General features: G+C 34.7%; 1 protein-coding gene across 1 annotated transcript in view; it reads right to left on the bottom strand.

Moving 5' to 3' along the window:
- Positions 1 to 1,749: 1,749 nt before the first annotated feature.
- The window catches only part of IFT80 (intraflagellar transport 80), an 82,999-nt gene continuing 59,927 nt past the window's right edge, over positions 1,750 to 24,821 (bottom strand). The window contains exons 11-18 of the mRNA XM_090273076.1: positions 20,000 to 20,064; positions 16,408 to 16,543; positions 15,865 to 16,012; positions 14,573 to 14,744; positions 13,350 to 13,439; positions 13,079 to 13,251; positions 5,317 to 5,440; positions 1,750 to 2,197 (exon numbers count right to left, since the gene is read on the bottom strand). Coding sequence (XP_090129202.1) covers positions 2,087 to 2,197; positions 5,317 to 5,440; positions 13,079 to 13,251; positions 13,350 to 13,439; positions 14,573 to 14,744; positions 15,865 to 16,012; positions 16,408 to 16,543; positions 20,000 to 20,064 — 1,019 coding nt within the window. The 3' untranslated portion in view covers positions 1,750 to 2,086. The remainder of the gene's footprint in view (positions 2,198 to 5,316; positions 5,441 to 13,078; positions 13,252 to 13,349; positions 13,440 to 14,572; positions 14,745 to 15,864; positions 16,013 to 16,407; positions 16,544 to 19,999; positions 20,065 to 24,821) is intronic.

A 24,821-nucleotide genomic window follows, 5' to 3' on the forward strand; every position in this document is an offset into this window, starting at 1 on the left:
TGCTGAAGAAGGCTGTGCCTGGAGTGTCGGGTCCCCATGAGGAGAGGGCAGGGGAGCTCTGTGTCTCCCCACTTGCCCCCTCAGCCCTCTCCTTACTCCTAGACCTTGCTCTATGCAGCTCTTGCATTTGGCTGTTTCTGAGTTGTAATCTTTATAATAAAACTGCAAAGGAAAGGAGAGTGTTTCAGTGAGTTATTCTAGTGAATGATCACTCAAGGGACAGTGATGGGAGCCCCGAAATTTGCAGGCACATCATACAGAAGTATGGGTATCCTGGGCTCTCCACTTGCAGCTGGGAACTAAAATAAAGGCAATCTCATTGGGGATCTCATCCTTGACCTTGTGAGGCCTGACACTGACTCCAGGAAGTTAATGTCAGAATTGAATTGAATTGTAGAACACCTAGCTGGTATCAGAGAACTGCTGTTAGAATACGGACATATTTCATGGTATATTTTTGTCTTAAACTGTAATAAAATAAATATAAAATTTACCCTTCAGGATATAATGTATGTTATAGAGAAAAGAATCAATAACATCATAATAACTGTACGGTGACAGATGTTTACTAGACTTATATGGTGATCACTTTGTAAGGTGTATAAATGTTGAATCCTTATGCTCTATACCTGACATTGATATAATATTGTATGTCAAGTATAATTTAAAATGAAAATTTTTAATTTACCCTTTTAACCATTTTTTTAAACTTTTTATTGAAATATAATGTAGAAAACATATATAAACTTGTAAGTACAACTTATAAGTAAACTGTTCGATCATATTTCACAAACTGAATATACCCCTGTACCCAGCATTTGGATGAAGAACAGGATATCCCAACATTCCAGAAAAGAAAAGGAATATGTTGAAAAGACAGAAACACTTCATAAAAGAAACCTAGATATATTAATTAAAATACATTTGCATATTCCCACTCTATAATACACCATTTCTAAAAATGACTTCAAGGAAGACTTTCTAAGAAGTACTTGTGTTAATGTTAAAAGCTTTGCGGTAATAATTTTGGAACATACTGAATTAAGTCTAGTTAAACAGCTTTATCATTTAAGAAGATTTTCACAAATTCAGGCTCCAGGGTCTAGGACCTGTACATTCTCAAATCAGAAGAGGAATGAGGAAAATATTTCTTGCCCATTCTAGGTATATTTCTAAAGTTATGGTAAAATATATAAAGTAAAATTTGCTGTTTTAGCTAGTTTCAATTGTACAATTCAGTGGCATTAAGTACATTCACGATGTTGCACAGTTATCACCATTATCCATGTCAGAACTTGTTCATCCCAAACAGGAATTTAGTACTCATTAAACAAACAATAATTCCCCATTCCCCCCTCCTCCAGCCCCTGGCAACCAATATTCTCATTTATGTTTCAGTGAATTTGCCTATTTTAGGTACCTCCAACAAGTCGGATCATATACTTTTGGCCTGGCTTATTTCACTTAGCATAGTATTTTCAAGGTTCATCCATGTTGTAGCATGAGCAAGAATGTCATTACTTTTTAAGGCTGAATGATATTCGAGTATATATATGTACATTTTGTTCACCCATTCATCTTTTTTCTCACCTTTTTACTATTGTGAATAATGCTGCTATGAACACTGGTGTACAAGTATATGTATTGTAGATTTTCATAAACCTATCTTCATGTATTTTAGTTGTATAAATAAACTACTAGAGCACTTTGTGATTTAGAGCTCCAATAGAAATTAATGATAACATACACTTTAAGGAGTCCAATACTTTATTATCAGCATTAATATTTACGCTAAAGATTCAGGGATAAAATGATAGACAAAAAATTGGAATGTAAGCAACACTACACAGGTATATCATAAATATATAGGAATGGTTTGCAAATTATCAGACTAAAAAATATAAAAGATGAAATTACATCCATCATTTTGTGTTTAGTTTTTCTGAATATACTTTTAGTATTAAATACACAGAAAGTGCTTATACTTAAAGATTCTGCCTTTCTTGTTAGCAAAGAATACATGCTTACCCTTGGTTACTCAGAATTAGTTTCAAAAGGTAAAACTTCTTAAAGGTAAGCATGGCGTTTAGTACTTCAGACCTGTATTCTTGCTGGACTGGCTGCTTGATGATCGCTCTCGTTCTTTAGTAATTTCCATCTCAATTTTGGCTTTGATTTTCTCCCAGTCTATTTGGAGCTGCAGTAGGAGAAAAGAAGAAAAATGCTTATTTAGTAAAGACATTTTTGTTTAATCCAAAGAAACCAGGAATAAACAAAAATAGAATAGATGACTTCCAAAGCATTAGAGTAAAAGGGTATGAAAGAAAAGTTAAGAAAAAAAATAGCTTTAAGAATAAAACAGAACAATTACTACAATAAAAAGCAAAAACTTTCATTGTGATTAAAAAGACCAAAATCTTGCTGTAGCAATTTATAAAAGGCACATCTAAACAGTTCCATGGAACCATAGGATTCTCCACAGGTGCCTCTGGGACACAGGGGTGAAGGTGGACCACTGTCCACCAAGCCTGCTGCAAATGGGTCAGCTCTTCACCACTTATGCACTGAAGTTCCCATTAGAGGTCTAGCTATGAGGAAAGATAGGGCGGCATTTGCTTCCCTGGAGCACACTCTGCAAAATGGCTCCTTCACAACAAGTCTTAAAGTAATACAAAGTCATAGTGGTAGTTAAAACAAAGATGTAAGGATATCAGAGGAAGCAGTGGGAAAGCAAGGCTGGAACACATTACAGTCACTGAAAAGTGATAATTTTTAATCTGTCTCTTCCCCTTTGATCCATGATGCAGCATCTCTGCCCTGCCATCATTACATCTGGTATCAGGAATAACTCTGTCCTGAGTTCTATGAACAATTTCTTCAAGAAAAAACATTCTTCTGTCTTAAAAAGTTTAGAGATCACTGATTAAGAAATATACATCCTTCCAGGCAAAATACAGGAAAAATTGTGTCCCAGGCTAAAGTAACTCTGATTTACTATGAAATAAACCCAAACTCCTGAGACTGAGCCTAAAGTGAATAGGTTTTCACCTCCATGTAGTGGAGAGGGGTGGAATAAGTAATATTACATCACACTGAAGTACTGTTTGCTGCTTGAACAGATTTATCTTAAGTAATAGAGAGATTAAGGAATTAATGCCTCCTGTATTTCGTGCCAGAAGTTGATGAAATGAAATACTTGGTTCTTTTTTTATTCCAATATTCTTTATCCAAATTTCTCTGAATTAATTTGTGGATATTTTTGGCCATCTTTTTTTAAAGATAATAATTCCATATACTTTTCCTATAATACATCAAATAGATGAATTAGAAAAATCCTTCTCACTAACAGAAGATGAATGTCTGTGCTGAGATGCAAGGGACAGCTCACTGAAAGGCAGAGCAAACATTAGATTATTTGAAAGACTCACTTCTCAGTCAGGCCAGAGCTCGATATTTTTAAAATGGCAAAACACTTGTTTCTATGTCTAACAAAACCTTTGCAAAGAGAAAGGCAAATCTGATGAATGCTTTGGCCTTCTTCCAGCCTTAAATTGACTTACATATGTTTCTCAGATCAATCACAATAAAACCATATATTGATGGTACTCTGAATAACTGTTGTTCTGTTACAACAGAAGTCCATCAAGTAAATTGATGACATCTATATTAGTTATTTGTCATAATTCAAATGAGGGTGTCAGTTGATAGTGCCCTACTGAAAATAAATGTTTCACTTTCACTTTGGCATTTATCCAGTTTTAGAGCAGTGTTCTGATAATTTGGTCCTTGGAACAGAGTATTTTTAAATAGTGAGCTTTATATGAGGATGTACTCATGACAACTGCCAAGTGACTTCTGTACTAAAAAATATCCTTTTCTATTACAGGGAGTGTCAATACCAGTTGACACTTCTCATTCTAGTTCCTAGTCAATTCTCATTTACATATAAGTAATTTAAAAATCATACCAGTATGGCTCTCCTGCCTCTATCCCATCTTGCTCAGACTCAGCTAAAGGTCAGCTGCTCATGAAATGTTTGTTGGTTGGTTGGTTTTTTTGCTTTATTTCTCTTTCTCCTACCATAATGTTTTAAACATTCCCAGGTTCTTCTACTTTTCTTCTTCCACAGAGTATGTATTCAGTAGACTGAACATGTTCCTCAAGTGGATTTATTTGCCAGACTTACAAATTATTTTACAAAACCACCGAACACCATTGTAAGCCAGGTACAATGACTCTAATGGGTTCTTAGAAGACAGATCATCTTATGTGAATCCCAAATTTCAACATTTTAGATTAGAAATGCCAAGTAATATTTCTGGGCTCATAAACATGAATATATATAAAATTCTTCACCTCTAAGTATGTCTAAACCTTCACATTATGCATTGTGAACCCACTAGAATTAATATATCTAGAATAAATTTTTGAAGTGTTTATGAAATGACCTTTTTCTATTCAATTCTTAGTCATGAAGTAATGAATTTATGTAATCACAGTTTTGACCACAATAGATAAAATAGGGGGGGATTTTTTTTTAAGTTAAAGAACATTTTCATCTTAAACTACTGCTTTATGATTTCTAGTTAACTTCCAAATTACATTTATGAAAAAGAAAACTAGGAAACTGGAACATAGTACCACAGGGAATCTAAGTAATCTATATAGTTTGAGGATGAAAAGAAAGCAAACTACCTAAAAAAGCCATGTATGGCAGATAAAGAGCTTCCCAGAGAAGAAAAAACTAAAAGAGTTCATCATCACCAAACCATTATTATATGATATGTTAAAGGGGCTTATTTAAGAAAAAGACCAAAACTATGAACACTAAAATGGCAATAAGTATGTATCTATCAACAATTGAATCTAAATAACTAAGCAAACAAGAAGAACAGAGACAGAATCATGGATATAGAGAGTGTTTTGATGGCTGCCAGATGGGAGGTATGAAGAGGTAAGGGGAATTTAAGTACAAATAGATCATTACAGAACAGCCACGGGGATGTAAAGTACAGTACAGGAAATGGAGTAGCCAAAGAACTTATACACATGACCCATGGACATGAACAATGGTGGGGGATTGCATGAGGGAATGGGCAGTGGTGGGTGTAGGGGAGCAAAGGGGGAAAAGTCAGGACAACTGTAATAGCATAACCAATAAAATATAATTCAAAATAAGACTACAACATCATAAGGCATAAAGTAATTTTTTTTCAGATGAAGGCATAGATTATTCAAATTCTATCTCATTAAGGTGAATATTATATATAAATTATACAACATATACATTATTATAAAATACTGTAGAATACTTACACCTTCTGCATACTGTAAATATCGTTTATTAGTTTCCTGTTTACCAAATGTCTCCAAAAACTTTTGACGGTAGGCAAGAACTGTATCAACATGTGTTTTGTATTTTACAGCCAATTCAAGTGCCCTTTAATGAGAATAAAACAGATTATCAGCACTGCTCGATTGCTCTCTATGGGAGGTAGAGTTTTGGGGTGAAAGAGTGGGACAAAAGGTCTACGTTGTTCCCTCCACTCATCTCTCAGTATAGATCATCATTCCCTACCTCATCCATCTTGCAAATTTCTATTTATACCTCAAGGTCGGATCAAGCATGATCTCTTCTCCCTGACAGCTCCCCTTATAGAAATAAATCACCATTACCTTATCTGTGGCCCATAACATTTTATGCATACTGTTATTACAGAACTACTTAATAGTATATTAAATTATTCTAAGTCTGAAAAAAATTATTCTAAGTCTGTTTCCTTCACTAACCTATATATTTATTGAAGGAAGATTTGACTTTCATTTCTTTTTGGTGAGTACTAAGAGTACATGTATGGTAAATGTTCATTGAACACTTCACTGAAATCATAATAAAACGCAAGTAAATGAACTTCCCCTAATGGAAGTGGTCCGACAATCTTGATCATTTTTGTAAGTCTATAATGAATTTATTCTGGTTAATAGTCAACTAAAAACTGATATCCTTATGTTACTAATACAGCAAATTTAAAGTATTATGGAAATAAAGTTTGAGGATAATGAGTTTGAAAAAAGCCTTTGCCATTTGATTCTTAGAAAAAGTTAATAGTCATTTAAGTTACATAACTTAATATCTAAATGACTAAGTTATTTTAAGGTAATATTTAAATAGGAGACAAGAACTAAATAAATTGCTATAATCAGTAGTATAACACCAAAGACATAAAATCTATATATTGATAATACGGTGGGAAATGAAAAGATTAATTCTCAATTCCAGGCTGATGTGTGTATGCAGGTGTTTGGACGGCATCTCAACCTGTGATCCTGTGAATAATTCACATTAGTTGGGTCAGTCAGGAACAATTCAGTACAGCTCTCCTAATACTGTTTTCTGTCATCTTGTTTTAAAGTATGGGAAACATTGCTTCTTGGCCTTTTGGCTAAGATCAAGTGTAAAGTATGGGAAACAGCCATCATAAGAGTCACTGTACATTGTTCCTCAAGTTTTCTTACTTTCTCATGTGACTTAATAACTTCTGAATAGGCCCATCATGATTTGTCAGAGCCAACTATTATAAATCTGTTGTTTTAGACAAGATTGACTAATGTTTGCAACATGTGACTCTTTAGTAGGAAAGTCTGTTTCATTTTTAGCATGCTTTGATTTGACATAAACTAAATAATTACTTTAAGATTTTAGATATGCTGTGTGTATTAACTGACAATAAATAGACAATTGAGAAGTTAAAAACTTAATATGAAAAAATCATGAATGTAAGTCATGTTATACAAATGATAATATCAAAATTCAGCACAATTTATTGTAAAAATACATTGGCATAAACCATATTGCCAAATTCAAGGGTATTGATATTTGCTATCCATTACAAACTCCTCACAAAGTTCCTTTATTCCTCTGTGACTTTAAGTCATTCAGAGAAAAAGAGGATACACAGAAAAGATTGTGGAGGTATTGAAATATAGAGGAACAAAAGTGGAAGATAAGAAAAAGCAAAAAAATCATAGAAAATCAAAAGATGGGAAGATTATCTGCCTTAATCTTTGTAACACTCTTCCATCACCCCCTGTTTTTCCCCAAGGCTCTGATTCCAGAGGTGTATGTTTGAGTGGAAACTGGTGAAGCACCCTTTTGGCACTTCAGAAGTTCTATTTTTCATTCTTTCTTTATGATTGTATGTGATGAGGGAAGGAGTTCTTGATTGCACACAACCAGAAGCATTCTAAGTGGAGTGTACATAAGCACCCATTCTAGGTGGGGCTTTTCAAAAATTCCAAAGAGATATTCTGTTATGGAACATCAATACATTTAATTATGTAGAAAGGATAGAATATGATGTTTAATCTTGCATTTATATACTAGATATTAAGTATTATCTATCATTATAGTCATTATTATAAAATATGTATTATCTGATTAAAGAGCAATGGCTAAAGATAAACATTCAAATGGTACGTGTTATTTTAAATGTTCTCTAAAAGTATACACTGGGTAAAAAATGTTTCCATACCACATTTAGGAGGGAATTCACTCCAAATTATATAAGGGTTATGGGAACAGCATGTCTCTAGCAAATGGTTATTTGGCAACCAAACAAATGTAACATTAGATTATGGGGCTGGAATAAATCCATGTATCTTCTCTGATTTTAAATAGAAGGAAGTTATATAAAAAGATAACTTCAAAACATTACTTTTTTTGCATATCCTGAATATAGCAAAATCACTTTATGTAACTGGTAGAAGTGGAGAAATTATTTTTATTAATACTTAATATAAAAAATCAATATGTATACCTGAAGTTTTTAGTTTCTATCTTTCTTTACTTCAGTTTTTCAGAACAGACCACCACCAAATGTCCAAAGTGAACGTCAAGTGGATAACTTGCTTACCTACAACTCTTCATGGACTGCATTTTATTAGGTTGCGGGTAATTTTCAAATTCAAGTAGGAATGACAGAAGCACAAACCAGCAAGACTATGCTTCCCAAATGGAATAACACATATTAAAATAAAATCTGTTCCCTTCTAAAGGCTTTAAAGAAATATAGAAGTTCAAGGATCTTAAAAGCAAACTAATATATTTATCATCCAATTCATTCTTTGGATTATGCTGTTATAAACTGATTCTTATATTAGATGCAAATATATATCCCTCTTACTCCTCCTACCTTTTCATCTTAGCCTTACTATTTAGAATCAAAAATTGTCATCACAGAATTTGGATGATTTTGTTCATTGCTGTATTCCCAGAGCTTAAAACCTGGCACATGAGAGACACTCAATAAATATTTTAAAAATGAATAACAGCTACCATTTGTTGAAGGCTTACTATGTATGTGTCAGGCAGTATGCTAAGAAATTTTCACAATTTTAATCTGGACAATAAACATGAAGTTTTAATACCACCATTTCCAACATAAGGAAACAGATATATAGAGCCTCAATTACCTGTCCAAGATCACAGAGCTATAAATGCAGAACCAGAGGTCAAACCTAGGTCTGATTCCAAAGAACCCATCCTTAACCACTACATCTGTCCTTCTCCTATTCAACAATCTTTTTGAACAAGTACCTTTAAAATGACCAGATACTTCAACAAAAGAGTGGTTGTTGTTGTTTTTTAAAGGAAACATATCTCCATGTAATGTTTAAATATGCCTAATATGGCAAGCACTCAATAAATATATGCTGAATACTTGAATATGCAAAGGAACAAATATTCCAAGTGTTTCCAATTTGGAAATGACAATACATAAAAGTTTCTTTAACTTCTACTGATTATCTGAAGTCACTTTTTAATCAGTCCTTCATCATTACGCTAAAAATGATGGGAAACTATGGTTTTCATTTTACATGAGTTGGAAGTCAAGAGTGACATGATCAGATTTACGTTGTGACCAGCTCATTACGACTACAGTGTGAAGAAGAATGTGTAGGAGAGGAACAGTAGATGCAGAGAGATCAGTAATGATGTTATACTGAGAAAAAGTTGGATCAGCTAACACAAGGGTGCTCGTGGTAAAGTGGATGAGAGTCAGGTATTTAGGAAGAAAAATAATTGGTAATTGAGGGGGGAGCATAAGGAAAATGTCAAATGTAACTCCTAGATTTCCAGCTTTGCACAGACTAAAAAGATAGCTGGTTCTAGAAGCAAAATATGGGCAAGATAGAGGCCTAGATGAGAGGTACATATCTGGGAGTCTTAAGTATGTAATTAGTAATCAGAATCCTGGAACCATGCTCCTGGATCTTTAAGACACAGACACAAAGGTCTACCAGCACTCGACCAGCCCACTGGTTTATAGTTAAGATAAAAAGCAAGAAGTGTAGGAAAGGAAGATGTCAGGTAGACAGGAGGAATGGAGGAGCACTAATGTGTTCATTCCTTCCCCGTCAAATTCTCTTTATCCCTCTTGTTTTCCCTCTCCTTGAGGTTGAATCTTAAGGTAGGGTCATTTGCTGACAATTGGAGGTGGGGAAGAAGGGAGGTACAGGGAGCAGGGTATGAAAATAATAGAGAAGATATGAAGTTACAGGGGAAATAAGATGGGGAAATAAAGATGACAGGGCAAAAAGGGCACCCACTCTGTTCACACCCAGATCCTAAGAAATGTGGAATCAGAAATAACTGATCCCATCTGAGACGATAGGCAGAGGACCAGTGTTCTCTGAGAAGAGTAAGTTTCACCTAGTCAAGGCGGTACAAGGAATGTTCAGAGGGCATCATATGTATTATAATATATTATAGGCTATCAATAGAAGCCATTAGAGGCAAATATCCTCATCTTCTTGCTATGTGACAAGATCATTATGACTATAGTGTGAAGAATGGGTAGGAGAGCCACGCTGCTACGTATCTACACTTAATGTTTATAGAGGAGCACTGCAAAGTGATTAAGGGCATAGCATATAGATTAAGAGCATGAATATTAAGACCTACTATGTATATGTAATATAAAATATTTCTGTCCTGTCGTCGTCGGCAGCCGTCCGTCTCGAGAGACGATGGTGTAGCTTCTTCAGAGTCTATCTGCACCGCCAAGAATGGCTGTGCAGTCCGACTCGGGAGTGACATGGTATCTGTCTCCTCCCGTGTTGAATCGACATCTTGCGATGACGCTGAAGCTACAGAGCCTGGGCAGGGTAATATGGAGGGTCTGCTGTTGCCCATGCAGCAGACCCCCCCTCTCTTCGCAGCTGAAGGGTCCAAGGGAAAGACGGAGTCGATACAGCTTGGGTTCAGGTGCGCCGCAGGAGTTGCCGGTGTTGACTACAACGTCAAACCGCCTTAGGGACTCCGGCTCCGGATTTTCTGTCGGGGTTTACTCCCTTAGCCTTTCCCCTGAAGAGGTATGCCGCAAGGCAGCGGAGGTTTTTTGGAGTCAGAGTTTTCCTTCTCTGATGTACCCTGACTGGAAGATCGAACCAGCGACACTTAGCTCGCAGGCCGACGCTCAATCCACTGAGCTAAACCAGCCAGGGCATTTTCTGTCCTGTAGTAAGTGTATAATTATACAGTATTCCCTCACTTATCGCGGGTATTATATTCCAGACCCCCCCGCAAAGTAGGAACCTTACATTTATTCTACACTCTTAAACCTACGTAACTTTAACAACATATGTATACAGTACTGCAAAATCCCGCGATTTAGTGAAAAATCCACGATAAATAATATAATATTTTTTAAAATCCCGTGATACAGTGAGGCCACGATAAGTGAACCGCGATATAGGGGAGGGACTGGTGGAATTTTAAAGGGAAAAGATGCTGCAAAAATATGCAGATAAATGAAAAAGATAAACAGCAATCCAATAAAAAAAGTAAGTAGTAGTACCAACAATACATATCTGCTTGATGATACTAAAAAAATTCAAGTCCTCTTTGATATTAGAAACGAAGTTCAAATCCTAGATCTGCCACTGAGTTATGAGTAAGCCTCAACTTCTTCATTTGTAAAATGCTGTGATAGCGAAATAAGATGATACACGGAAAGTGTTTAACACAATCCCTGGCATATCATATGCCCTCAATAGAGGCTTCATTTTTTTTTTTAAACTGTCCTGTAATTTTAATTTTAATTAAATCTCTTAATTTGATTAAATGAGATATTACTTCGTTGTGGTTTGATTTGCATTCTCTAATCACTAGTGATGTTGAGCATCTTTTCATATGTCTATTGGCCACCTATATGTCTTCCTTGGAAAAGCATCTATTTAGTCCCCTACCTGTTTTTAAAATCACATTGTTTGCTTTTCTGTTGTTCAGCTGTATGTTCTTTATATTTTTTGGATATTAGATGCTTATTGGAAGTATCATTTACAAATATCTTCTCCCATTTGGCTGATTGCCTTGTTTAGTTTTGATGGTTTCTTTTGCTGTGCAGAAGCTTTTAAGCTTGATGTAGTCTCATTCGTTTATTTTTGCTTTTGTTTCCCTTGCCTTGAGGGTCAAGTTAAAAAAAACACCTCTAAAAGCAATATCCATATGCTTAGTGCCTATGTTTTCTTCTACATATTTTATTGTTTCAGGTCTTACATTCAAGTCTTTAATCCATTTTCAGTTAATTTTTGTATATGGTATAAGTAGTTTAGTTTCATTAAAATTACTATTATTAATTACAATAAAATAGATTTCCTAACCAGGTTGTAAGCTTTTAAGGCTAAGGATCTTTAATAAGTTTTTAAAATATTTTAGTGTTCAGAGTGCTGTATGAATAGTAGTTTCTAACACAACATATTTTCTCAAAAATATTGAATGTTTTAAACATTATTCTTTCCTATTTTTCATGGAAGTCTAACTTAGTAATGGTATACACAATTTTCATTAGTCACTTAACAGAGAGTTTTAAAAATATTATTCATATTGTCTCTTTCCAAACTACTTACTTTAAAATTCATAAATCAGGAATAAACTGAGGACAAGGATAACATCTTACTCATGTTTTTAGAACCAAAAACATTTTTCATGATCCTTTGTACTGTTAAACAATGACAACAAATTTATCTAAATAAAGGACAAAAACAGAGGGGCTGAATTGTATAAATAGTATATAGATCATTCGTGCATAATTTAAATAAAGAGACTAGAATATGTCAATAACAAAATAACTATCTGCCATTCTTGTTACTTCTGTTCAAAGGAAAGGTCTAGAGATAGGATAACTATAAAAATTCTAATCCAAGGGAATTATAAGTAAGGGGCCTGTAATTGAAAGATTTATGGGTTATATTTGAGCCCAGAGAGAAACAGAGATGATGAAAGACATTTCTAACCTGGAAAAGTAGGCATGCCGATTTTACAACATAGTAACCTGAGGTGAATGTATATAAGCACCACAACCCTGTTCACTGAGAGAATGAGTGTTGGAACCTAACCACGTCTTTGGGAAGGGGCAGCATGCTGCTCTGTCTTAGAAATCAGTCCATCCCAGAGCCTAGAGGTGGGGGGAAGATTACTACTGACCACTTGTGACTAGAAGTCCTTTCATCTTTCTTCTTTAGCATCACACATCTCTCTTGGCCCTTCTCTCTGCCTGTCTGACTGCTTTACCCCACTCTTTCATGGATTTCTCTTCTTTCACTCATCCCATAAATGTCATCGATGTCATCGCATGCCACACATTTCTGCACTCCATTTCCTGATGACTCCAAAACCTACATCTCCAGTTCAAATCTTTCCCATGAGCTCCTGTTCTATTTAACCAACTATTAGCATGTATTTCCTCACAAATGTTTCAAATTCAGTATGCCTAAAACTGAACTACTTTCCCTTCCAAATCTGCTAATATTAGTGTCTTCATCTATTCAGTTACTGAAAAAAGAAATTTGGGAACCATCTTAGACTCTCTTTTCTTATTCACACCCCAAGTTTTAATCAATCACAAGTTCAGAGACGGCATAAATCTTGAATGACAATCTACTCAAAAATATAAACCTAAATAAATTCTTTTGTGGTGTTAGGAAACTATTAAGTATAGTGGAAAATGTACTAAAGTGATAGGTGAAATAAGAAGATCAATCAAGTTTTGGAATTGATAAAAATTATTTTTATTACCTTTCCCAGTTGTAGAGATTAATATTGATCTGGATCGCTTGATAAACCAGGCCAGCCTGAAGAAGCACTATTTCAGCTTCCTGTATATTCCCACTAAACATAAATATGTGGGCCATTTTTGATTCTTTAGATGGAAGATCTTTTATAGAATTGATGTACTGAACCTTATCAATCTAATAAAAGAAAAAATATTTGAATTGGATAGTAACAGAAATATAACAAATTTGGAAACACACACACACACATATACACATAAGTAAATGTTATTTACTTCACCAATTGCTGCATAGGCTATTTCTGCAGTCGTCATGTCTCGATTAGCAACTGCCATAGCAGCTAGGCAAGCCCACATGGTTTGTTCCTAAAATGAAATATGAGAATAATTATCTCAATACATGGCTGAAGTTATAAAGTAAACAGTGATTTAATATATAATAAAATTGTATTTTAATTAAAAATAAAAAATTTACTCAGCATGACACTGAAAGAACTAATAATTCAATAAATTAATGATGTTGAAATTCCATTGTGGCTATTTTGTTAAACTGTATTAATATCACATAGAGAACTTCTTTGGAAAAAGATTTTTTAAATTTTCTTTTCTAATTATCAAAGATTTATTTTTGAACTTAACAATATATATATATTTTTTTTACAGATTTTATTTATTTACCTTTAGAGAGAAGGGAGGGGAGGGAGAAAGAAAGGGACAGAAATAGCAATGTGCAAGACATAAACAGATCTGTTGCCTCTTGCACGCCCCCAGTCAGCGACATGGCCTGCAACCCAGGCATGTGCCCTGACCAGGAATTAATCTGCTGACCTTTCGGTTCACGGGCCAGCACTCAGTCCACTGAGCCACATCAGCCAGGGCTGAAATTAATGATATACTTTTAAGATAACTTAAGGTTTAAACCCTCCAGTCTTTCTGATGAAATGGCAAAGGAAACAACATACAGGGAGCCTGAGGAATAAGGTTATTGGATAATGCTACTATAGCAGATTGCCACCAACAACCCATTGTGGAAAAAAACACCGAGAAGTCATTCCACAGAAGTGAATTCTACAGAATGTGAAACAATGTTCAACAAAAGAGTTCTGTGGTCAAACATATTTGGAAAATCCTGAATTCAACCAAATTGGGAAATGCTGATCTAAAGTAGATTCTTAATCCTTAGCTGTATGAATCATCTGAGGAGCTCCCCAGATTTAGGAAATTAGAATCTCTGGGGGTAGAATTTGGGAATCTGATTTTTAAAAAAGTTTAGAGGAGTTTTTATGTGTATCAGTATTAAGAAACTACACATTTAAATTATAGTTTCTTCAGAGAATAAATTACAGAGCATCTATTCCCTGTATCACTCATATCTTCACATATAAAAAGAGACATGATCCCAACTGCATATTTTCCAGCCCTTAACTGTTACCATTTCTCATCTTGCACAAAGATATTGTGTAAACTAATCTACAACTATGGATCTGAAATGTAAGTACCTTAACAAAGCGACAAAGTCTTACAGCATCTTCCCATTTTGAACTGCTTACATATTCATGGAGAATAGCAGGATACGGTGATATGGTGATGTGAACCAGCGAGCCATCAGCTCTTCTTATAGTTACCTGATTTCCAACAAAACTCACAATATGGGGATTTTTACTAAATTCACTGTAGAAAAAGAATAAAAAGCGAAGTGTAATTTATATGCCAAGCAAATTTTTCATATATATTAAATTTGGGAAGTTGATCTCTGACACACATATGAAGTATCCAGCTTCCAAAATGCATCTCCAAAGAAGTTAACTCCACAGAGAATGTATGTATTCAAATAAACATTCGAATCTAACTCATTATATACACTTGGAGCAAAATATATTGTTTAACATGGTGAAACTATTACATATGTGAGAACTATTCCTAAAAGCATTTCAAATTACTTTTTTCCCTCAGTCCGAAGGTAAATCACACAAATGATTAAATCGCTTAGTTTGAGCTTTTAAAGTATTAAAGTGTAAACCATTAAAAATTAAGCTGATTTCACGATTATTTTCTCACCATAAAAAGAGGTGAACTTTAAGTAAAGAGACTAACCTCTCTTTATTAGTTTAAAAACTTTTAAAATGCCTCTCTGGTTCTGCTAAGGTTGTGAATTTGAATATTAAAAATGAGCTCAAAATAGATTTGCAAGTTAAGCTAAGGTTTAGAGTTAAAGTTTTTGTAATCCTGTTTTGTCAAGAGTGAGAGAGATCCCCTTGCTGTTTCTTAGAGGATTTAGAATTAAAAATGTATTTGACTTTCTGAAGCATATAAAATTTAAAGGACTTTTCAGTAATTTTATTTTTATCTTTAATGTTAATTTCAAAATTCAATATTAGATTGAATTCAATTTTAGAACATATACACTCCTGAAAGCCTTAAAATGATCATTTGGGACAGTCAAGGTTGTCACAAGGTTGCGTATCACTGAAAAACCTTAAGAATGCCTACATTAGAATCACTAAACTGCTTTGAAAAAAACTACCATTAAACATTAAGCTTGAAAACCACATTTACTTAAGGAAAGTTATATTCATATAAGAAACAAGTAAATAAGTATAATGGTATTACACAACACTTTCAACTTGGTTCTATCACTTAAGTCTTACTAAACCAGCTTTACCTGAACAAATTATTTAGTTGACTGAGTGAAGTGAAAGATACCTTGCAGGATTAAAATTAGAGGCAAAGACATGATACTCTTATTCATTTTATTTACCAAAATAAAAAATTCTATGCAGTAAAATGTTACCTTGCATCCCTTTCATATAATGTTTTAGGCAAAATGTCTCTGTCCACATAAACTGTGTTAGGATAATACCATGCTGTAAATCGAGTATCTTGAAGTCCACAAAGGATATTGCATGTATCACTCCATGCCAAGGTATGCACCATTGTTCCTTATTTTAAAAAGAATGTTAATGTACTATTAGTTCCACTATATAAATATTAAAAATATATCTTTAAAATCAGCTGACATACAAGACCCCATCTAATTTCTGGTAGGTATGACTCTCTTTTCTAATCATATAATGGTGAAACCTGTATAAAAATTCACATAAGAATTAATGGAAATATTTGGATATTCTAACGAGAACCATTGTATTTTTAATTTGCAAGTCTTTCTTCAGTGACAACTTAGCTGTGGCAGCTAAAGACATGCTATTAAAATAGAATTAAGTAGCTAATGTTATGAAATCAAAGCATTCATAGATTCATTCAAGCTATTTGTATGACAGATAGATCTAAGAAAATGGAAAGTAATTAAAATTCTAAACGTGTTACAACTTTTTACCGAGTTTGATAATTTGTTCTTCCTTCCCAAATCGTTTCACTGAAGTGATATAAAGATCTCTATTTTTATCAATGAAAGCAATTTTTCTATCATTGGTAAGTCCTTTTTGGTCCAGAGCAATTTCCAAAATTTCATTCTAAAAAAAAAAAGAAAGAAAATACTGGATTAGTTTTAGTGCTTAACCATCAGACCATTTTAATTACTTAAAGAATATTTGTTTACTTAAAGATCATTATATCATATATCACTCCCCTACTTAGAGTGACAAACTGTCCTTGTTAAATAATTTTAAACTGCTAATATGCTAATAATTCAAAAGCTATACTAACATGTACTTTTTAAAAATTTAGCAGAGAAAGATGCCCCCCTTAAAACATTAAAATAATATGTATTTTGAAACTTAGAAAGCTGAGAAACACTTCACCTTAGTAGTCAGGGTGAAGAGTGAGAGGCATGTCGATATCACATGAGAGATTACTTTGAAAAAGAAAAGGGGGGGGTCTACTTTGATTAAGCACCTCATACCAAATTTTACTCTAAGTAGATTGCCTATAGTTTAAAGATTTGTAAGAATTGATTAATGAAATATCTTATGATTCTTTCACATGAATTTCGTGTGAAACAGGAAACAATCTTCTGATGTAGGTATTATTATACTTACTTTGCAGATAAGAAGACTGAGATCCATAACCATTAAGTGATTTTGCTCAGAAAAAGCTGTTAACAAGCATAATTAGATTTTACAACTCAGACTTCTGATTGCACAGTTAGTAATCTGTCGACAGTAGCAAAGTATTTCTGGCATATTGCATTAATCTATTATATTATTATACTAGTTAGTGAAATGAATTTCCTTATAATTTAAAAATGGTTCAGTATGGATTTATTTCTATTCAATTCAAAGAGTATTTCTTTACTGCTTATTATGTCTGAAGATCTGCTAGGATCTGTAAATTCAATAAGAATCATGACTACATCAAGTAATTTTATCTATTGTATACTATCATAACATCTTTAGAAAACAAAACACACATATACCCTTATCCAAGTTGATGAATCAGGATAACCCATATGTCAGTTCATAATACATTTTTAAAAAATTCTTTTCTTTGAAAACACTATCAGTTGTATTTTAAGGAAGAAAATAATTTCATTCCATGTATATCAAGGTATGCATGAAATATTATTTTAGGTATTTTCAAAATAAAAACCTTTCATAGATAGTGATCTTTACCACCCAGGGCACATGTTTAGGTTGCAGGTCCAGTCCCCAGTTGGGGCACAGTTGAAATCTCTCACATCAATATTTCTCTCACTTTCTCTCTCTCCCTCCCTCCCTTCCCTTCTTTCTAAAATCAATAAGCATGTCCTGGGGTGAGGATAAAAAGTGTAAATAAATATATGAATGAATGAAGTAGTGCTCAAGTTATACCCCAGACCATTACATCAGAATGGGAGAACAGTCTTTTTTTTTTTAATCTCTGAAAGGATATGTAGGAGATTAATAAGATGGTTACTTATTTGGTAGAAAGAAACTGTATTGAAGAGGAATAGGTGTATTAGGTAGACATTTTCACTGTATACTTTTTTATGCTTTTTGATTTCTGAACCATATGAATGTATTTGTTATTCAAATTTAACTCTAATAATTACAAAAAGGAAATAATAGTGTAACACTTCACTAGAAGCATTGAACAATATAGTTAAAAGCATCTTTAGACCCTAATAAATCACTTATTAGAAAGATAATTCAATAAAATGTGCCCCTTTATTTATTTTAAGGCTAAAAAATCAGAAACCAATAAACAATTCACAATTCAGTGTCTTTTTGTACTTCTATTGAATTTGTTTTCAGTTTAACTACAGTCTTAAAACCTAAAGAAAATGCTGGCTAAGGACAAGTCAATGGGAAAGCTGCAAGGTATTTTGAAATCTAAATACACTTTTATTTACTAATTGGTACAAATAGTTTAATCAAGAAAGAAGATTTTATTGAAAAGGAGAAAAGAGCCTGGATGGTAGACATATAAGTCAGATCCTTTTACGCCATTAATTTCCATATATACCTATGTTTTCCTCCTTAAAATGATAGCATTGATTTTATTGTTTTTCATTCTTTCTTTTTCTTTTTATGACAGCTGTCCCAAAATTTTCCCCTTTATCCCCCTCCACCCAGCACGCCCCACTCCCCACTCCCTCAGGCAATCCCCACACCATTGCTCCTGTCCATGGGTCATGTGTCTAAGTTCTTTGGCTGCTCCATTTCCTGTACTGTATTTACATCCCCATGGCTATTCTGTCACTACCTATTTGTACTTCTTAGTCCCTTAAAATGAAAACATTAATTTTATTTATTTTTTTAAACCACAGTTTTTAAATTTATTGAAATAATGAATCAGGAATAATTAGGATTCTAGAGTCACCATAGAGTTCAAAATTAGTCTTTACATCAGTTGTGTGACTGGGCAGGAGTTAGTAGCAGATCATTAATGCTTTAAATACGTGCTTCAGGCTAAAAACCCTTTCGTGTACATATATTGACATGTGCTCCTCACAACAACCCTGAGAGTAGCAATTGCCAACATAGCTCCCTTCAGGTGAGAAAACCAGCACTCAGAAAATTCAGGGATTTATGAAAGTGTCTCAGCTAGCTGGTGATGGATTCAGAGGTGAGTCCTGGAAAGCGGGCCCCAATGCTTGTGTTGGTTCTTCCGCCCACTCTGCTGCCAGGTATCTTTTAGTACCTGGCTACTTCCCCTCACTCACATGATACTGATTCTAGGTAGTGTGGTTCTGGCTATATTATCTATGTAATTTCTATTGTAGAGAAAAGATTTTATAATTTTTCTTGGTGTTTACTCTGTTTACCAATTAATTTAAGTTTTTATTGTTTTAATGTTTAATTTGGTGTTTTATTATTATTTTAACACATTAAAAGAAGTATAGTGGCATTAAAAGGAGTTGAGACAGTAAGTCCTCTATATTATCTCACCATTGTAACCCATTACTATTTAAATTATAGTATACTTCTAGATCTGCCCTCCTATGTTTATTTTTCCCTTTTTTCACTTAATACATATCTTTGTCTTTAACGCTAGATTTTTAGATATAACATTTTTCTGTTAAGAGAGTAAAACTATTATTAAATAATTGCAAACTGAATAAATATGAAGAAAAATAAAAATTATCTTAATTGTGCAACTGAGCTAGAACCAGTATTAACAACTTATTGTATTTCTTTCTAGTCCTTCTTTCCCTATGAGTATATAGTATTTATTTTTTTAATTTTTTTTTTATTGTTGTTCTATTACATTTGTCCCAATTTTCCCCCCATTGCTTTCCACTGTCCCCCCTCCCACAGTCAATCCCCACCTTGTTGGTTGGCTGCAGCAAGTCCTTTATACTTGTTCCTTGACTAGACCCTTCCCCTTCTTTCCCCCCTCTCGTCCTTCCCCCTCCCCTCTGGTCACTGTCAATCTGTTCCTTGTTTTCATGCCTCTGGTTCTATTTTTCTCGTTTGTTTGGAAAACATTAATTTTAAAAAGGAAGTAATAAGTGGCTATTTACATTAGAAATAGCGAATGTCCATTACCTTATGAGAAAGAAGCTTTCCATCACCTAATGGCTTTCCAGTTGATGCCTCAAAGAGGAAGATTACTTAAAAAAGAAAGGTAGAACATTAGTTAATGTCTTATATTAGCATATTTATTGGTAAACTCCAATGGAATTATCATAATCCTCATGAGAAATTATTCAACTCAGTGGCCCACAGAGCATCTATCTGCACAGAAGAGCACCAGCATCAAATTCCTATTTATTAATGGCATCATAATTCTTATGAAAACAGTGGAACTGGATACTTCTCCCTAAAACATACATTCCCTAATTAGAACTGTTATTAATGGTATGGCTTCAATGCTACACGGGATCAACAATGGCAGGTCCAAATCTGGATGTAATCTCTAGTTTTGATAACTCTGATTTAGATCAGAATAACATCACAAACAATCATTATTTCACAAAGGAAAATTGTATCAAGTGCCTACTATAAAACCAGGCAACGTGTTATGCACTGTTTGTTTCCCTGTGGTCAGTATACCTATTGCGGTATAATTTGTCTGATGTTTCCCCTGGATTCCTGGAAGAGAACTTGAACCCTTGGAATCCCCTGAGGGATAGGAGTGTCTTTGCTAAAAGGGATACTTGGTGGAAAAGATGCTGCCTCTGACCCTTTCTCTGTTTCACCAAAGGTTTCAAACATGACAGTGGTATTAGCAGCTGTTCTTCTCTCTTTTAAAAAAGATCGTTGAGGGGGAAAGACTGTTGGGAGTGTTTTCATGATTCTCTTTAAGTAATTCCAGAATTACTCAGCCCAAGATTCATCCCTAATGGAGTAATTTTATATAACCGAACATACACACAGAAAAGGCAGAAATGGCATGAAAAGAGAAAAGTGGTACAAGCAGTCAGCAAAAAAAAGGGACAATTTATAAACATCATAAAATGTTAAAATATGTATAATGTGATATTTAAATTCCAGAGAATCACACTTTTAGTATATTGATCATTAGCTTTTACTAAACCTTAGGATATTAAGTTTGAGGTCACTGGTTATATTCAGAGAAAATCATGTCATAACAATAAGTTATGTTCTAAGATTGCCAATTATGCTGAGAAAGGTTAAAAAATATGTAACAGATTTTTTATTAAGTATAGAAATAAAATTAGAAAATTTTGGCTTCCATTCTAAAAAAATGCTTTGGGCTTGGCTAAACCCATTTAATGTCATAGCTATACAAACTAATAACTTAAAAAGAAAAACCTTCTATCCTTATGCTGACTGCACGTATTATAAAGAGCTGGAGGTATAAGGATGAACTTGACCAATGGGAGGCTGGATCTTTGTTTTAGTGATAACATGTAACAGAAACTGGCAGAAAGAACAACTAAGGAACCAGGAGCTGAAAAGAGTTGCTTCTAAACATAAATGCTCTCTAACTTCCATGTCCCTCATACCCAGACATTTGTTTCAAATAATCACCCACACTAATATCATACTGTACATGTGAAGGTGGATGAGGAGAAGAAGGAAGTCAAAAGCAGTACCTCTCTACTACTTAACTAATTATCCAAGGGTTTCTGCAAATCCATGTACCATGTGATTATTGAGCACCTCCCATAACAGAGTTCTGTGCTTGGTTCAAGGATCTTGCCCATACAGGAGGTCCCAAATTAGAAAGGAACCACTGGTTTTACTTTGTGGATGGCCCCCCCTTGAAAGGAAATTTTAAGAATTCCATGGTAAAGATTTAGGTCCTTGAATTGTGTTTTCTATTGTTAGGGTATACCACTGTTTAGCCATTCATGAGTACTAATTTCTTTAAAAGGGAGTATAAAGAAAATATTTTCCATCTCATTTTATCCGTTCTACAATAATTTTATTTTAGTCTTCTAGATGTTCTAGTTATAGCAAAACAAAATTACATGGTTATGTTGATCAACAATAAAAATTTATGTACATAAAACAAAATTTATTGGCACATATGCAAATCCATGTTTCTGGAAATGTTCATAATTCTTCCTAAATGTAAAAGTCTATAAATTAGCAAAGGATTAAAGAATAATAAAATATGTTTCATATATGATTAAATATAGAAAATTTCATAAGTCTTTGGTCTTCTTATCTCTCTCTACTTACTTTCTAGGTGATTTCATTTAGTGCCGTGGCACCACCTGTATATCAATGACTTTCAAATTTATGTCTCTAGTCCCCACCTCTCTCCTGGGCCCGGGACTTGTTCATCCAATTGTTTACTCTCCATCCATACTTAGATGTCTAAAAAGTATTTAAATTTACCATGAACAAAACATTGGGTTGGCCAAAAAGTTTATTTAGTTTTTTCTGTAGATTATACTGTAACAGCTGTCATATCAGCACACATTTTTTAAAAAAACTTACCAAAACTGGTGAATTTTTGTGCAGCCATGTTAACACTGAAGATGGAAGAAGATACACAACATTTTCATCGTATTATGCTTTATTATTTCAAGAAAGGTAAAAATGCAACTGAAAAGGAAAAAAGATTTGTGCGGTGTATGGAGAAGGTGCTGTGACTGATCTAATGTGTCAAAAGTGGTTTGCAGAATTTCTTGGTACTATTGACATTTTGGCCAAACAATTCTTTGCTGTGGGGCTGTCTTATGCACTGGAAGATGTTTAGCAGCATCCCTGGCCTCTACCCACTAGAAACCAATAGCAGGAGATAGCCAACATACTTAAAATATCTAAATCAATAAAGTTATTTGTGAAAATGAAAAATGTGTCTTTTATTTTATGGAATAAAATAAATAGAATTTTTGGCCAACCCAATAGAATCTTATGGTTTGTGTAACCCCTCTAAACTTCTTTTTTCCCTGTCTTCTATCTCATTCATCCCAGATAAAAACCTGTGATAATATCCTTGCCTCCTCTTGTTCCCTCCTGCCCACATCTTTACCATAGGAAAGTCCTTACATGATCTGGCTCCTGCTTATCTATTCTCTGTCCTCCTCCCCTGGGATTCTGCTTAACTCATGTAGACCTAGTCACAAGGCCCTCTGGCAGTTCTTTTACACGCTAATCATTCCCACCTCAGAACCCTTGCACATGCTTCTCCTATAGTCATTCCCCTCGCCCACCTCCAGATTTCTCTCTTCCCTCACTCTGCATTAGTTTTCCTCGCAGCGGGTGTCATTAGCTATTTTTTATACATTTTTGGTTTGTCTTGTTCACATTGTATCTTCAGCTTCTAGAAAAGTACTTGGCACATAATAACCACTCATATTTGTTGGATAAACAAAACTGTGATGCAGCAATGCTTTAATGAAATGGTTTTACTGTACTACGCAATTGCAAAACACCTGACATATTTATTTATAACTAATAATGTGGTCTGGATTTATATATGAAAATTCTACTTCATTAATTTAAAATATTGATTTAAAAATATATAAGCAAAATAAATAGTGCAACGAAGCACAATATTTACAATGAAGCACAACGTTACCAGATGAAGAAAAAGGAAATCTTTAAGATCAATACATCCAGACTTCTGGTTGAGACGGAGGCAAAGATAGACACACTTCACCTCCTCGCACAACCATAAGAAGGATCACAACTAACCTCAAAATAAAGAATACCCAGAACTGCCAGAAAATTGAACCGTATTAAAGTCCGATAACCAAGGATTTAAAGAACCATATTCATCCAGATGAGTAGGACGGACGGAGATGGGGAGCCAGGGCGGAGAGGACGCGGTGTGGCTGCAGCAAGGCAGCAGTGGCGGCAGCCAGCTGAACAGGTGGTCCCGCATTCGTGTGTGGTAGATAAAGAACAGGAGCAGTACCTGGGGAATGAGCGATCCCAGCCCCAGGCCAGATGGCACAGCCCAGGGTTCCAGCACTGGGAAAATAAAGCCTCATAACTTCTGGCTCTAAAAACCAGTTGGGGCAGCAGAGGAAACTGCCAGTCTCTCAGGAGAGTCCTTTTAAAGGGTCCACATGGTCCTAGAATGTAACCAAACTCACCCACCCTGGGAACCACCACCAAGACAACAGTTAGAAAGGTGCCAGTCGCATACGGGAAGTGGGTGAGATGTCTGGAAATGGGCCAAGTGCTGAGCAAGCCTCCAGCGGCCAGAGAGCAGCACTGTCCCCCCTCCAATCCCTCCTCCACAATCAGAGCCACAAAGCAGTGAAGTGAGTTGCCCCACCCTGGTGATTACCTAAGGCTCTGCCCCATATAATGTAATAGGTGTGCCAACACAGGGAGTCAATGCAGCTCTGCCTAATACACAGAAACAAACACATGGAGGCTGCCAAATTGAGGAGACAAAAGAAATATGGCCCAAATGAAAGAACAGAACAAAACCCCAGAAAAAGAAATGAAATGGAGATAAGCAATCTATCAGATGCAGAATTCAGAACATTGGTGATAAGGGTGCTCAGAGAACTCATTGAGTATGGCAAAAGCATAAGGGAAGAAATGAAGGCTACACTAAGTGAAATAAACAAAAATCCACAGGGAACCAACAGTGAGGGGAAGGAAGCCAGGATTCAAATCAACAATTTGGGACACAAGGAAGAAATAAACAGTTAACCAGAATAATATGAAGAACAAGAATTCAAAAAATGAGGACAGAATAAGAAGACTCTGGGACATCTCCAAAGGTGCAAACATCTGAATCATAGGGATGCCAAAAGGAGAAGAGGAAGAACAAGAAATTGAAAACTTATTTGGAAAACTAATGAAAGAAAACAACCCTAATTTGGTGAAGGAAATAGACATGCAAGTCCAAGAAGCACAGAGAGTCCCAAACAAGCTAGACCCGAAGAGGATCACATCAAGATACATCATAATTAAAATTCCAAAGGTG

The sequence above is a fragment of the Furipterus horrens genome, unplaced genomic scaffold (genome assembly GCF_987537825.1).
Source record: "Furipterus horrens unplaced genomic scaffold, mFurHor1.1.pri manual_scaffold_1, whole genome shotgun sequence".
NCBI classification, from domain to species: domain Eukaryota; kingdom Metazoa; phylum Chordata; class Mammalia; order Chiroptera; family Furipteridae; genus Furipterus; species Furipterus horrens.